Raw genomic sequence first — 14,341 nt, forward strand, 5'->3', positions numbered from 1 at the left:
TTTATAAGAAGACCAGAACTAAACCAAAAATTTGACCTCCAATAGCAAAACTCAAGAGAAGCATAAACTGGTAAAAACATGGAAAAGAAAACATAAGGAATTCAATACAGCTAAAGTGTTTACATCCATACATGGGAAGATGATCCTTATAACTCTTAAAAATTGTATCACTAACAGTACAGATAGAAGGAATATACATAGACAGATGATACGGGTATAAGGTGAATTTAAGGGAATGAGATAAAAAAATTAAGGGATGAGAAAGAGGAGTACAAAGGGTGCAGAAGGGAGAGGTAGAAAGGGGCAAATTATCTCAAATGTAGAGGCGAGAAAGAACTTTTACAACACATGGTAAGATGGGAGAGTGGGCTATGGACATCACTTAAACCTTACTCTCATCAGTATTGTCTCGAAGAAAGGATAATATACACACATCAGTTGAATATAGAAATCTCTCTTACCCAACAGGGAAGCAGGAGGGGAGGAGAGTAAGTAAAAGCGGGGCAGTTGGGGTGGAGACTGACATAAGGGAGGACAGATCAGGGAAAGTGGTAGACAGAAGCAAAACACTGGTGAGGTGGGAAGGGGTGAAAGGAGAAAAAAGACAAACAGGAGGAAGACTAGGATGGAAGGAAATACACAGTAATCATAACTGTAAATGTGAATGGAACGAACTCTCCCATAAAACAATGGATGCCATAGCAGATCAAAAACCAGAATCCTACAATATGTTGTTTACAAGAAACACACTTGAAGCAGAGAGACACACACAGGGTAAAGGTAAGGGGCTGGAGCAGACCCTACCATGTGTCAGTTGAAGTAAAAAAAGGAGGGGTAGCAATCCTGATCTTAGACAAAGTAAAAGCAAAAACAGACTTAATTAAAAGGGATAAGGAAGGAAACTACAACTTGCTAGGTACAATAGACAACAAAGCAATCAAAGTGGAAGAGCAAGGAATAGCCAATCTGTCAGATCTATGCGGAAGGGAAGAATTCATGACCAAATGAAATGCAGAATAAATAATTTTAATCATATTAAATTGAAAAGTGTTTGTATAAAACAAAATCAAGATTAGAAGGAAAGCAGAAAGCTAGGAAACAATCTTTACAGCAAGTATCTCTGATAAAGGCCTCTTTCTCAAATATATAGAGAACTGAATCAAATTTATGAGAATACAAGCCATTCCCCAATTGATAAATAGAGCATACGAACAGGCAGTTTTCAAATGAAGAAATCAAAACTATCGATAGGTATATGAAGACGTGCTCTAAATCACTTTTGATTAGAGAAATACAAACTAAAACAACTCTGAAATACCACTTCAAACAATCAGATTGGCTAATATAAGAAAAAACGAAAATGATAAATGTTGGAGAGGATGTGGGAAAATTGGGACACTAATGCACTTTAGACAGAGGTGTGAACTGATATAACCACTATTAGGGCCGGACAAAAATCTAAGAATCATCAGAACAGAGATGATCATTGAATCCACTGGCTCTCTTAGTTAAGAGATTACTGGTAACTTCGGAGAGAACAGTTTTGTGGAATGTTAAGGTTAGAAGCTGGAATAGAGCCACTTCTTCATTTGACACAGGGGTGAAAGAGGAGATAAGTGGTAGAAAGAATCTGGGTAATAAGAAATGAGAAAGAAGGGAGAAGAAGGATGGGATGGTGAGAATAATCAAAGGTTGGGTCATGAGCAACATTTGGACAAGAGGAAAGGGATTTGAAAGTAGAAGATGTTGTATGATGTTGAACTGGTTAATTGTAGTGTCAATTCAGAAGGGAAAATAGAGAAGATAAAGCAAGGTTGATGGACTGAAAGAGTACTGAAGGGGCAGAAGCAATGGAGGTCATGGCGAGGATCTAACAATCTAACAGAAGAATATAATGTATATCCACAGATAAATACAAGTTAAAATGAGATAGGAAATGATAGGATTATAGATTTAGAGCTAGAAGAGACCTCAGAGGTAGTTTTGTCTAATCCTCTTATTTTATAGATGAGGAAAATGAAGTTTAAGTAACATAAGCATCTTACTCAACATCACAGAGATCTAAGTTGGGGAGCTAGGATCTGAATCTGAGTCTTCTTACTTCATATCCAGTGTTTTCTCCATTTTACCCTTGCTGGAATAAAGGAACCTTTTACACAATGTAGTCTAGGAAAATCTGAGGAGGAAGAAATCATTTTCACCTGGAGAAATTATTGTTCTTTTTCATGCATGTGGCAACTAAGAGATGATGTATCTCAGGCATAGTGAATGGTCTGTCCGTGCAAATGCATAGACAAAGGAATACAGAATGACTCAACAGAATTTATGCAAACCAATTAAGCAATTTATAAACTGAATTCAGAATAAAAAATTTTGAGATCAGGTTCTGTTTTGTTTTTGTTTTAGTATCCTTAGCACCTTACAAAGTACTTTAATATAATAAGTGCTTAATAAAAGTTTGTGAAATTGAATCAATGTAGTGTAATTGTAGAGTTCCTTAAATCCCCAAAAAGTTATTAATTATTAATAAAAAATAACTCACCTGGTAATCTCCCATTTATAGCTAACTCATCAAATTCATTTGGGAATTTCAATCCTTCTAGAATTCTACCTCCTGTTGTCAAAATGTCATAAAGCAATAAGCCAAATGAATAAACATCAGCCTGTTGGTTGTAAATTACATTTCCTCTGGCAACTTCTGGTGCACGAAATCCTGAAAACAAACCAGTGAAGAACTATATTCCACAGCATAAGAAGCATATGATAAAAGCAAAATGGCATTAAAGACTAAGAATTCAGAGGGGAGAGTTCTAATTCTACTTGTATTAAGTGCAAACACAGAGGTAATATCTCTGTCTTGGTATAATTCCATTTTTATGGGTACTTCATTGATTGTTTTATTGGGGAGTGGCCACTGCACATGCTAGCAGATATCTTAGACCTAATAGGTGCTTGATAAATGGTAGTTAGTAGATTGATTCTTTGATCTAAGCTTTGCCAGTCTGAGATAAGAAAATAGTCTAATATCTTTTTTATATGACAGGTTTTTAAAGTACTATCATACCCTTTCTAGGCTCTCTTCAGAGTACATATCCCCAATTTCTTTAAATGACTCTTACACGCCAAGTTTTCATTTCTTTCCGTCATTTTGGATTCTAGATATCTGTTAATCTGTTTTATATTTAAAATAGCTTTTTTTTGCCCTCATATTATACTGTTGAGTCATGCTGAGTTTGAGTTTGCAATACACTAAAACCCAATAGATTTTTTTCCACATGACCAGTATGCTGTCTAGTCATGTCTCTCTAAATATCATGTATTAAATTTGGCTTCTAGCCTGTTTAAATCTTTTTTGATCCCAATTATCTCATCTAATATGTCAGCTATTTTGCCTAATTTCATGTGATATGTAAACTTGATAAGAAAGCTAACCCTACCTTCATCTAGCATGGTGCAGCAGAAACTATGCTAAATCTGTAGGGAGAGTACCAGGGCTGGGATTACAGCTCTGCACTTAATACTTGGATGCTGTGCAACAAGTTTGCAAGTTTGTTAGCCTCTCTGGGATCAGGGTCAACCTGGAGAGAGGTTTCTAATGTAGTGATCTCAACCTCTGTCCAGCCTAGGAACATAAAATCAAAGATTAAAAACTGGAAGGGGGACTTTAGAGGTTTTATGATCCAACTCCTTCTTTTTACAGACGAAGAACTTCTAATTCTCTAAAAGCTTCCATCTGAGGTTATGTTTTATCCTATGCAAATAGGCAGGGTGGTTATAGTAAGGAGATGGTGAGCCTTAGAGTCATAAAGATTTGAGTTTAAATTCTGTTTCTGATACAGGGCTGTGTGTCCCTGGGAAAATAATTTAATCACTCAGTGGCCCTAGCAGTCTCTCAGACTACAAGATATAGAGCAGTTCTTATTTGGCATTCCTTACTGAGAATTTCTTATACAAATAAAATCACAGTCTCCTCCTTCCCTCCAAAAAATAGTAAACAGACAGAATCTAACTTTTATGATATACCTGCTGTTCCTTCAGATGTCTTTATCCCCATTCTGCAGCAGTACTGAGCAATTCCATAATCTGCAATCTTGGCAATAATCGCAGAATTAGGATACAGGGTAAAAAGGAGTACATTATGAGGTTTCAGATCCCGGTATATAATCATTGATGCATGGAGATATCTGTTTGATAAAAAGAAGTGATAGATTTTGAAAAACATTCTTAAGTTATACTAAAATATTCCTTCATAATTAACAGATTAAAGTATATATACTCATAAAATATTCAGTGAATTGATTATTTTATATTGAGATTAATTTTTAAAGTTAAAAGAAGAAAGTTACAAAATGCTAGTCATTAGACCATAATATTAATTACAGTGATAAATTACGACTTCTAGATACATATTTACACCTAAGTCAATGAGACATTAAAATCGAGAGTTAAATGACCAATGGTAGATGTGTGATTAGAGAGAAAGGATCTGACATGAGAAATACAGTGATGGTAGAAATGACAAGATTTGGCCAATAAGGACGAGAGAGAAGGGTCAAGGATAATTCTGGGTGACTAGACGGTGGTGCTCTTGACAGTAAGAGGGAAATTTAGAAGAAGTGTGAGCATGGAGAGAAAGATAAGGAGCTGAGGAGGAGAGAAAGACTATGGGCCAAGCACTGAACTCTCTGAGGAAGGAGAGTGTCCTGGAGGTCCGTAGACAACAGCTATCAGAATCTTGATTGTGTGATAAATACAGAATGAATAAATCTCAAAGGAGGAAATGTGTGTGTGTGTGTGTGTCTGTGTGTGTGTATGTAGTTTATACCTAGTTAGTTGATTGCATGTTTTCTCTTCCATTATACTATGTGCTCCTTGAGAGCAAGAACTGTCTTTTGACTTTCTTTGTGCTTAGCATAGTGCCTAGCACATAGTAGGTACTTAACGTATGTTGTATAGGGGCCCCTCAAACTTGTCTTCTTGAGTTGCCATATTTTCCAGACACACTGGACCCAGAATATGCAGGAGATCCTGAACATGTCAAGGACAAAGCCCTGGCCCTAAGCTGACATAATTTGTTGTATGCACCCCAAGCTGGACTCCTGTGTGTCCTTGGGAGTCAAGACAGGTGACAAACAGTCTGAGAAACTGTTTTGTGAAACCAGACTGAGAAACTGGTTTGCGTAGCTAAGACCTTTATAGATAAGCAGACCATCCTATCTTCACGGTCTAAGAGTTCTCAAGGAAAAAGAATGCTGCTTTTGCCATCATCTTTCTCCTCCACTTCAGGAGGGGATTAGTCCTTTTCCCTTCCCCGATAACTTCCCCTTATCCTTATAGCTTAACTACCTAAGGCTTTCCCTATACTGCTGACTCCTTGATAAAAGGAGTTCACACATGCATTTGCCTTTCTCTGGTAATATGTCCAGTTGCAACACACATCTCATGGACTTGTGATTTTTTTTTTTGGCTAATATTGTTGATGATCAGCTTGTATCCCAAATTAAGTTAAGAATATTCCCTGCCTGTGCCACAGAAAAATACATCTTATTCTCAATTAAAATCATGCTTAATTGGTTGGTTGGTTGTTGTCCTTCGTTTTCAGAAGATCAAAATGACATCACTATTTCAGAGTCAAGTTTTAGCATGCCCGACTGTGGCTAATCAGACCAATACAAGCTTGTAATGCTCTACCACAGGTTGGGCACGAATAGTTCGTGTGAACCTTTGGGGTGGATTCTCTAAGTTTGTGTATCTTGCATTTCTCACAAGCTATTTCAATTCTGCTTTGCTCATAAAGCACAGCACCTTTTCTGAAGCAGGCATGCCATACTGAGCAGTCCTGTGACAGTGTCTCCCATGTCATACAATCAATTTCAAAGTTGTTTTTTTTTTTTAAGGCAATTGGGGTTAAGTGACTTGCCCAGGGTCACACAGCTAGGAAGTGTCAAGTGTTTGGTCTGAGGCCAGGTTTGAATTCAGGTCCTTCTGGCTTCAGGGTCAGTGATTTAACCACTGCACCACCTAGCTGCCCCAATTTCAGAGTTCTTAAGAGAGACCTTGAGAGTGTCCTTGTATCGCTTCTTCTGACCACCATGTGAATGTGTATGCGTTCTCCACAAAATAGTTTTTTTGGCAAGTGTATGTTTTGCATTTCAACAATGCAGCCAGCCCATCAGAGCTGCACTCTCTGAAGCAGACTTTGAATGCTTAGTAGTTTAGTTCGAGAAAGGACCTCAATGTCTGGTATCTTATTCTGCCACGTGATCTTCAGAATCTTCCTAAGACAATTCAAATGGAAGTGATTCAGTTTCCTGGCATGGCACTGGTTTATTGTCTAGGTTTCACAGGCATACAACAATGAGGTCAGCACAATGGGCTCTGTAGACCTTCAGTTTGGTAGTCAATCTAATACCTCTTCTCTCCCATAATTTCTGTTGGAGCCTCCCAAACACTGAGCTAGTTCTGGCAATGCGTGAATCAACCTCTTCATCAATGTGTACATCCCTGGAAGGTATACTGCCAAGGTAAGTGAACTTACTTACAGAATTCAGAATTTCTCCATTTACTGTAACTGACAGTTCCATGTATGGGTGGTGTGCTGGTGGCGGATGGAGCATCTGTGTTTTCTTGGTGTTAATTTTTAGGCCAAAATTAGCACAAGCAGCAGAGAACTGATCTATACTTTGCTGCATCTCAGCTTCACTAAGTGTACAATCACCTGCAAACAGAAAACCATGCACCAACACTCCCTCCACTTTGGTCTTGGCTTGTAGTCTTTTCAAGCTGAAGAATTTACCACCAGTGAGGTAGCTGACCTTGATGCCATGTTCATCCTCAATGAAAGCATTCGAAAACATGGCTGAAAACATCATGCAAAAGCATGGGAACAAGCACAGCCTTGTTTCACTCCACTGGTGACTGGGAAAGCACAAGAGCATTGTCTGTTATCCAGAACCCGGGCAAGCATGCTGTCATGAAACTGATGTATGATGCTGATGAACTTGTCCAGGCAACCAAATTTTGACATTATTTTCCATAAGCCCTCACAACTGACAGTATCAAAGGCTTTGGTGAGATCTACAAACGTTGTGTACAGACCTCTGTTCTGCTCCTGGCATTTTTTCTGGAGTTGTTGGGCAGCAAACACCCTATCGACTGTTCCTTGGCCCATTCTGAAGCCACACTGGCTCTCAGGTAGATGACCAACTTCCAGGTAGACTGGACTCTGGTAAGAATTTTGCCTGGTAAGGAGGACTCTGGTAATAATTTTGCCAGCAATGACTAAGTGAAAGACCATCCTGTGATTGTCACAGGACAATCTATTTCCTTTACCTTTATAGAAATGGACAATGGAAGCATCCTTGAATTCCTAGGGATAACCTCCTCTTGCCACATAACCTGGAAAATTTGTCAGCTTTTGTATATGCAATGGACCCCCTACCTTGTAAATCTCAGCTGGAATAGAATCAGTACAAGGTGCTTTGCCACAAAAAAGGAGCCTAATGGCATTCAAAACTTCTTCTTCAGTTGGAACTTCAGCTAGGGAGAGATTGACTTCAACCTGAGGTAAATGGTCAACGGTGTCAGCATTGATAGATGATGGTCTGTTGAGAACATCATGAAAGTGTTCAGCCCATCCCTCTAAGATCATGTCCTTATCACTAAACAATGTGGCTCCACCATCACTGAGTAGTGGAGATGCACCATGGGTTTTTGACCCATAAATAGCCTTTAGGGCATCATAAAACACTTTGTATTGTTACTATCAGCATAAAACTGAATTTCATCTGCTTTCTTACTGAGCCAAGCATCCTGCATCTCTCTAAGCTTTGCTTGTACTTTATTTCTGATGGAACTAAATGCTGCTTTCTTAGAAATGGATGAACTATCCTTCTGGTAAACCCTGTGGAGTTTTTTGTTTTTCATTTAGCAGCTTCTGAATTTCCCCATCATTTTCATCAAACCCAGTTTTGATGTTTTTGAGTGTTCTGACCCAGATGAACAAATGCAGTGCTATACACCAAATCTCTGAAAGCTGCCCACTCCTTTTCTGCTCCATTGTGGTCAACTGTGTGTTGGATCAACTTTCCCTCCAAATTAGCAACAAACTGCTAATTAGAAGAACTCTAATCTGTTGACACTCAGACAGGAGTTCTAATCTGTTTTGTAAAATATATTAGAGCATTTACGTATCACTCACTCTAAGCTTTCCAACTATCTTGGAGGTAGTTATTATTATTCCCATTTTTCAGATGAAGAAACTGAGGCAGACAGAAGTTAAGCGACTTGTCCAGTCACACAGATTGTAAGCATTTTAGGCTGGTTTTGAAATCTTTCTTACTGAAATCCAGAGCTCTATCCATTGTTCCACTGCTATATTTATTTGTGTGTGTGTGCACGTATATATATGTAATATAATGAATATATTCTGAATATACATGTACTCCATACAGACACATAAAATTAAAATTTTCTTTCTTATTTCTTTTGCTTTATTGAATATTCAAGAATTCAGAAAATATCCTTGATTAAAGTCTCCTCCTATATAAACCTAACACTGAAATTTGAGCAAAATTTTCAAGATCTTTCCCAGTAAAAGTAATTTCACAGTCAGTAAAAGTAATTACCTTAAGCCATCAGCAACATGTAGCGCTATCCTGTGCTGGAGCGTTCTGGTTAAGCTAGCTTTGTCTTGTTGAAGCAACTGATCTAGGGAACCCTTTGAGGCTAATTCCATTACCAACATTCGGGGACGAATACCAGCAGCAAGCAAAGATATCAGACTAGGATGGTGGAGATGGCAAAGCACTACGAGCTCCTATAAATGTTAAAAACAATAATTAGAATTAATGGGAGTAAATCAGATGCACATAAATATTTATCAAAATTACTTTTCTTTACTTCTGGATTTAATACAGAATGTTCAGCATTCTATAATTTAAATGATTAAGTATAAAGTAAGTTTGAGATGAGTTGAAACTTTCTATAAAGATTAGAAGCTCAAGATACTTACAAACACATTATTCTACTTAAGTTAAAAATTGCTCAGTAAAAGGAGGTAGCAAATTCTTTCTTAATATACACAGAAAAGATAGATGATGGCTCAGGAATCAGAAATAAAAATATAGTTAGATCTCAGGGGTCTTCATTTTCCATTCAATGTTACTTTCATATGCTGGTTAATTAGTTAAGATTTTACAGAAATAAGAAACTTAAGTTCTTGAGACAAGAAAAATAAACTATCAATAACCACTTGTATTTCTATGTATGATCCTCAGCCCAAATTGACAGAGAATTGATAAACATCTACTTGTAAATAAAGTATTAAAAATAATTATTAGAGAAATGCACACAAAAACCATTCGGAGAAACTACAGATAGTAAACTAGCAAAGACAGCAAAAGATCTAATGTTGGCATAGACACAAGAAATGGGCAAGTAAGTTCACTGCCAGTATATCTATAAATTGGTTTGAAATTTTAGATAGCAATACGGAGTCATACAAAAAGAGTTAGAAAAAGTCATAACCTTAAATTTAGCAATCCCATTTTTATGTTGATAGCCTAAAAAAAATTGCTGACAGGAAAAAACAACAAATATTCCTATTCCTAGAACCACTACTTAAAGGAGAAAAATATTTAGAAACAAACTATGTGCCAATAGTTAAATCAATTGTGGCATATGACTTGAGTGTACTGTTATTGTTCTATACAGAATGATAAATATAGAAAAAATTAGAAAACATAACTTGAATTGAATTTTTTTCTCATATAGAAAAAGTTAAAGGGAAAAAAAATCACAGTGTCTAATTTTGGAAAGCTGGTTAACATCAAACAACAACAAAACTCATGATTATACAATGTATAATATGCAATCTTGTTAAAGTTTATTCACATGATCATTGCTTCTTTCATCATACTGCAAATAATACGAGAACATGATTGTATAATTACTTCTTAAACATTTATTTGCTTAATTTTTTTAGCTTTTTTGTTAATGTTTTGTGGGGTTTTTTATTATTATTATTATTATTGCTTATAATTTTACTTGCCTTCTTTTGGCTCCTGCTCATGTATCTGAATGGCTGTATATGATTATGGAATTTAAAACAGAAATTATCAATAGGTAATATAGTTTAAAATGAGCCAGTTCTTATTTAAGTCATCTTATTAAGACTATGACACCTGTGAAAGGCATATTCAAAAGTAAAATAGCAGCATAATAACTCCTCTGTTTAAGGGGAGAAATACTATGCTCTAAAAAAATGAGATAAACCTTAGTAAAACTTGATATCCTGCTTTGAATAGGCATTCACCCTGGCCCTCCACAAGGGCCTGTTTTTTTTTTTTTTTCATTTTCCTGTGGGGAAGAAACCCTAAACTCTTACTCTGTAAATAAGAAGAAATGTAGATTTTCATTTTGAAATGTATACTCTTTTTTGGTGATTGTTTCTGTTTTATGGAATTTTAGTATCATGCCATTAATATCAATTGTTACCCTTTCTTAATTTAAATAAGAATAGGATTATTTTCTAAGTGGTAAAATGGCATCAATCTTTAAATGAAAGATCAAGAAAGACAGTATTTCGTACTTGTCTTAATAGCCGAAGTGATGTATGTTTATTAAAAATCTTCACAGCCACTTCTTCTCCTTTATAGGATGCTCGATAAACAGATCCAAAACCACCATCACCTTTTATGAAAATGTAAAATACTTTCAGCATCATAATAAAATACAGTACAATCAATCTTATTTCTAGTGAATGCTGTTTATTATTCTATGATATCTCTTTAGTTGACTTCTGGGAAATTTGGCATTTCTCAAGATTTTTTATGTCTTCAGTCCATTTATGTTTCTTCTATGCTCTTCCTCATCTACTTCTATGATTTCAGCTAACATTTCAGATTTGACATTCAACAAACATTTCAATTTTCAGCTAACATCTCAAATTCAACATTTAGTAAACATTTATTAAATACCTATAGCATATAAGAGTTTATTTAGCACTGAGATAAGACAAAAAGACAGCTATAATGTACAATAGTCTATAAGCATATTAAAGAGGTGCAATGCAAAATGTTATGTGAAATTTAAGGAGAAAGATCACCACTAACATAAGTTATCAGGGAATATTTCACTAAGAAGATGGCACTTGTGTTGGACTCTAAAGGATAGACAGGTAATTTAACAGGCAAAAATAAAGAAGGGGACAAGAATATTCAAGGACGGGAACAATATGATTTAAAAACATAGAGATTTTTTTAAAAAGACATTCGGTGCTGAGAGGAGAAGGAAGAGAGAAAAGGATTTAGTTTAGATGGAGTATAAATTGCATGGAGTGAAGCAATGAAATAAGGTTAAAAAATTAGGGTTGATCCAGATCATAGAAGACTTCCAATAGGAGGCAAATGAAGATTTTTGAGTACAGGAGTGATACGACTAGATCTGTGCACAAGAACGATTATTCTGGCAGTTCTATGAAGGATAGCTTGAAAGAGGAAGAGGAAAGAGAATGTAGGAAAACCTATCAAGAGGCATGCTCCAGTTCACGTTGCTATGGAGTAGTAACAAAGGCGTATACTGGGGTTGTGGAAGAGAAAATAGAAGAGGTCTCTGAGGTGGCATCAAGATTTAGTAACTAAATATAGATGACAGCAAAGTAAGCATCAAAGATAGCAACAATATTTTGAACATGAAAGGCTGGATAATGGGATGGGACGGGAAGAGAGTAAATTTTGGGGGAAATATAAACAATTTCATGTATGTTAAGTTTGAATATAGGACATTAAAATGGAAATATCTTACATAGTCTGGAGGTCCAAAAGGAAAACAGGAAGAGAAATATAAATTTGGGAATAATTTGCATGGATGTCATTGCTAAAAACATGAGACTGAATGAGATTGCCAGATAAGAGTACAGAGTTGCAAAGATAAAGAAAAGTGAGCCAAAATAACCTTGTAAAACATACCTACATTAAGGGATCAATAAGAACAAAGAACGAAGGAAGAAGACAGAGATGGAGCATTTTGTAAGACAAAGGATCAAAAGTTATAGTAAATGAGGATTCGGACTAAAAAAAGCATTTGGATTTGTTGATTAGTAGGCTAGTGATAAACTCTGAGAGCAGTTTAAGTAAAATAAATAGAATGGGGGTGGTGGGAGTAGAATAGAAGCTAGCTCAGTATGGGGTGAGAAGAGACTAAGTAGTGAGGAATATGTAGCCATGAGATGCAGATGACCCTTTTTCAGTGAAAAAGAGAAGATAACAAATATCAAGAGGAAAAGTGTGTTTTTTGGGGACTTTTGAACATATCTGTAAGGATATGGCAGAAGCCAGTGAAGTAGAAGCATGGAATAAGAAGGAAAAAGGGATAGCAGGAAAGAAGGAAAGGCATTTGTCAGGCACTATTTGCAAGGTACTTTACAAATATCATCTCATTTGATCCTCATAATAATCCTGAGAGACAGGTTCTTGAACAAAGGTGAAGTGACCTGTCCAGGGTCACACAGCTAGTAAATGTCTGAAGTTACAACTGAATTCAGATCTTCCTGACTCCAAGCCTAGGACCCTATCCACTGCACCACCTAGCCATCTAGTAGATTCAGGGAAGTCTTTTTTTTTTTGGTTGGATTGATGACAACTAAAAATGTTTGTAGGTATAAGGGAAGGAACCAGTGGAGAAGGGATTAAAGATACATGAAAGAAAAAGGAAAAAAGGATAGCCCTTTCTCTTCTTTCTGTTGAGGGTAGCACTATTTTCCTGGTCATTCAGTTTGCCACTTAGGAATCATTCTGACTTTTCATTCTCACCAATTTCCCATATACAATTAGTTACCAAGCCTACTAAATTTTACCTTCATAACATATCTTTTATCCATTTCCTTCTCTATAGTCATACAACCACTCTATTTCAGGCCCTCGTCACTTCTTGGCTAGATTATTATAATGGATAGAGATATGCTGTTCTCATTCTTGCAGGCCCGACATGGAGCCATTCTCATTCTGATACTTTCCTAAATACTCTGCTTTTGGAAGGGAAATCAGAATGTTTACTATCCTTACTCCTCATTTCCATTTCCAGACTCTCCCCTGCCACCATTACTCAAAAAAATTCTCCTTCTTTGCGGTTCTTTCTATGTTTATTTATTCTGCAATCCAGATCCTGGAGGCTATTATTTGCTAGTCCCAGGTCATTCCCTCCCCTCCTTCTCTAGGAATTTAGTACTTGGCTTACAGTCTTGTCTCCTCTTCAGCCTTAATACTATAAATGGTAATAATCATTTATTCTAACCTCTCAGTTCCAAAATCTATTCTGTTCCCATGACCTACAACTTCACTCCTTCTCAGCTACACACAGGGATGGTTACAGCCTTGATCTCACCATCTCACCATCTGTTCCACTCCTATGAAAACAAACTTTGAATTTTCTTTAACTGACCATAAGCTCCTGATTTTATTTCTCCTTATGCCTCACTCCTCCCTACACGTATTCTTTGTTCTTGGTGTGATCTCTATTCATTCAATATTTTCCTGGCCATCTACCCAAATCTGGCTTAATTTTGTTCCCTTCCCAAACTATGCTCCATAGTTAACTACTCCAACTTCTCTCTGTTCTACTGATCCACTGACTTAGATTAATTTCACCATCCACTTCTATGTGCTGCTGAATGGAACTAAAAGAAATAATACATCTACATAGTCTACTATGAATTTGTTATCCATTTTCAACTGGGCTCATATTTAGGCAAGCAATTCTTTTGCCCTTTCCTAAGTTGATTCTCCAAGTGATTGTTCAAACTTTTTCTTCTCAAGTTTCCCACATCATGCCCTTTTGCAACATGCCCTACTCCCTGAAAATTTACTAAGAAAACAGGCTATCTGCTATGAGTTGTCACTTCTTCCCTTCACTATACCTAATAACTTCTTGAATCTCCCATTCTCTCCTCTTTAACTCCAGGTTCTCCTAAATGAATCAATGTTAAAGCATTTGTTAAGCATTAAGAGTTGAGGATACAAAACAAAGAGTCACTGACCTCAAAACACTCAGATTCTACAGCAGGCCTGCACAACCTATGGCCAGTGGGCTGCTTACAGCAGGCCAAAGGATTTCCTCTACATTCACAGGCTGTTTTGCTCTGTATTTTTCGCAGGCTGCCGGAAATCTTTTGGCCTGCTGCAAGTGGCCAAGGGCCATATGCAGCCCACAGATCACAAGTTGTACAGGCCTGTTCTAAAGGTAGAAAAACAAGTGGAGTGGTGGTTAGAGAAACAGAGAGGGGTAGTTTGGTACAGAAAGTTATAAGGATGGTAAGAGAGATAAAAGAGAAGTAGACTGATAA

At 36.7% G+C, this 14,341-nt stretch overlaps 1 protein-coding gene across 5 annotated transcripts in view; it reads right to left on the bottom strand.

Moving 5' to 3' along the window:
- The window catches only part of LRRK2 (leucine rich repeat kinase 2), a 228,053-nt gene that overhangs the window by 35,785 nt on the left and 177,927 nt on the right, over positions 1-14,341 (bottom strand). For all 5 annotated transcript variants that reach the window (XR_003568832.1, XM_027858947.1, XM_027858948.1 and 2 more), the window contains exons 39-42: positions 10,592-10,692; positions 8,628-8,818; positions 4,024-4,184; positions 2,543-2,713 (exon numbers count right to left, since the gene is read on the bottom strand). Coding sequence is in view for 4 of the 5 variants with exons in the window: in XM_027858947.1 (XP_027714748.1) it covers positions 2,543-2,713; positions 4,024-4,184; positions 8,628-8,818; positions 10,592-10,692 (624 nt within the window). In the remaining variant the exon portion in view is untranslated. The remainder of the gene's footprint in view (positions 1-2,542; positions 2,714-4,023; positions 4,185-8,627; positions 8,819-10,591; positions 10,693-14,341) is intronic.

The sequence above is a fragment of the Vombatus ursinus genome, unplaced genomic scaffold (genome assembly GCF_900497805.2).
Source record: "Vombatus ursinus unplaced genomic scaffold, bare-nosed wombat genome assembly UNPS02013950.1, whole genome shotgun sequence".
In the NCBI taxonomy this organism is placed as follows: domain Eukaryota; kingdom Metazoa; phylum Chordata; class Mammalia; order Diprotodontia; family Vombatidae; genus Vombatus; species Vombatus ursinus.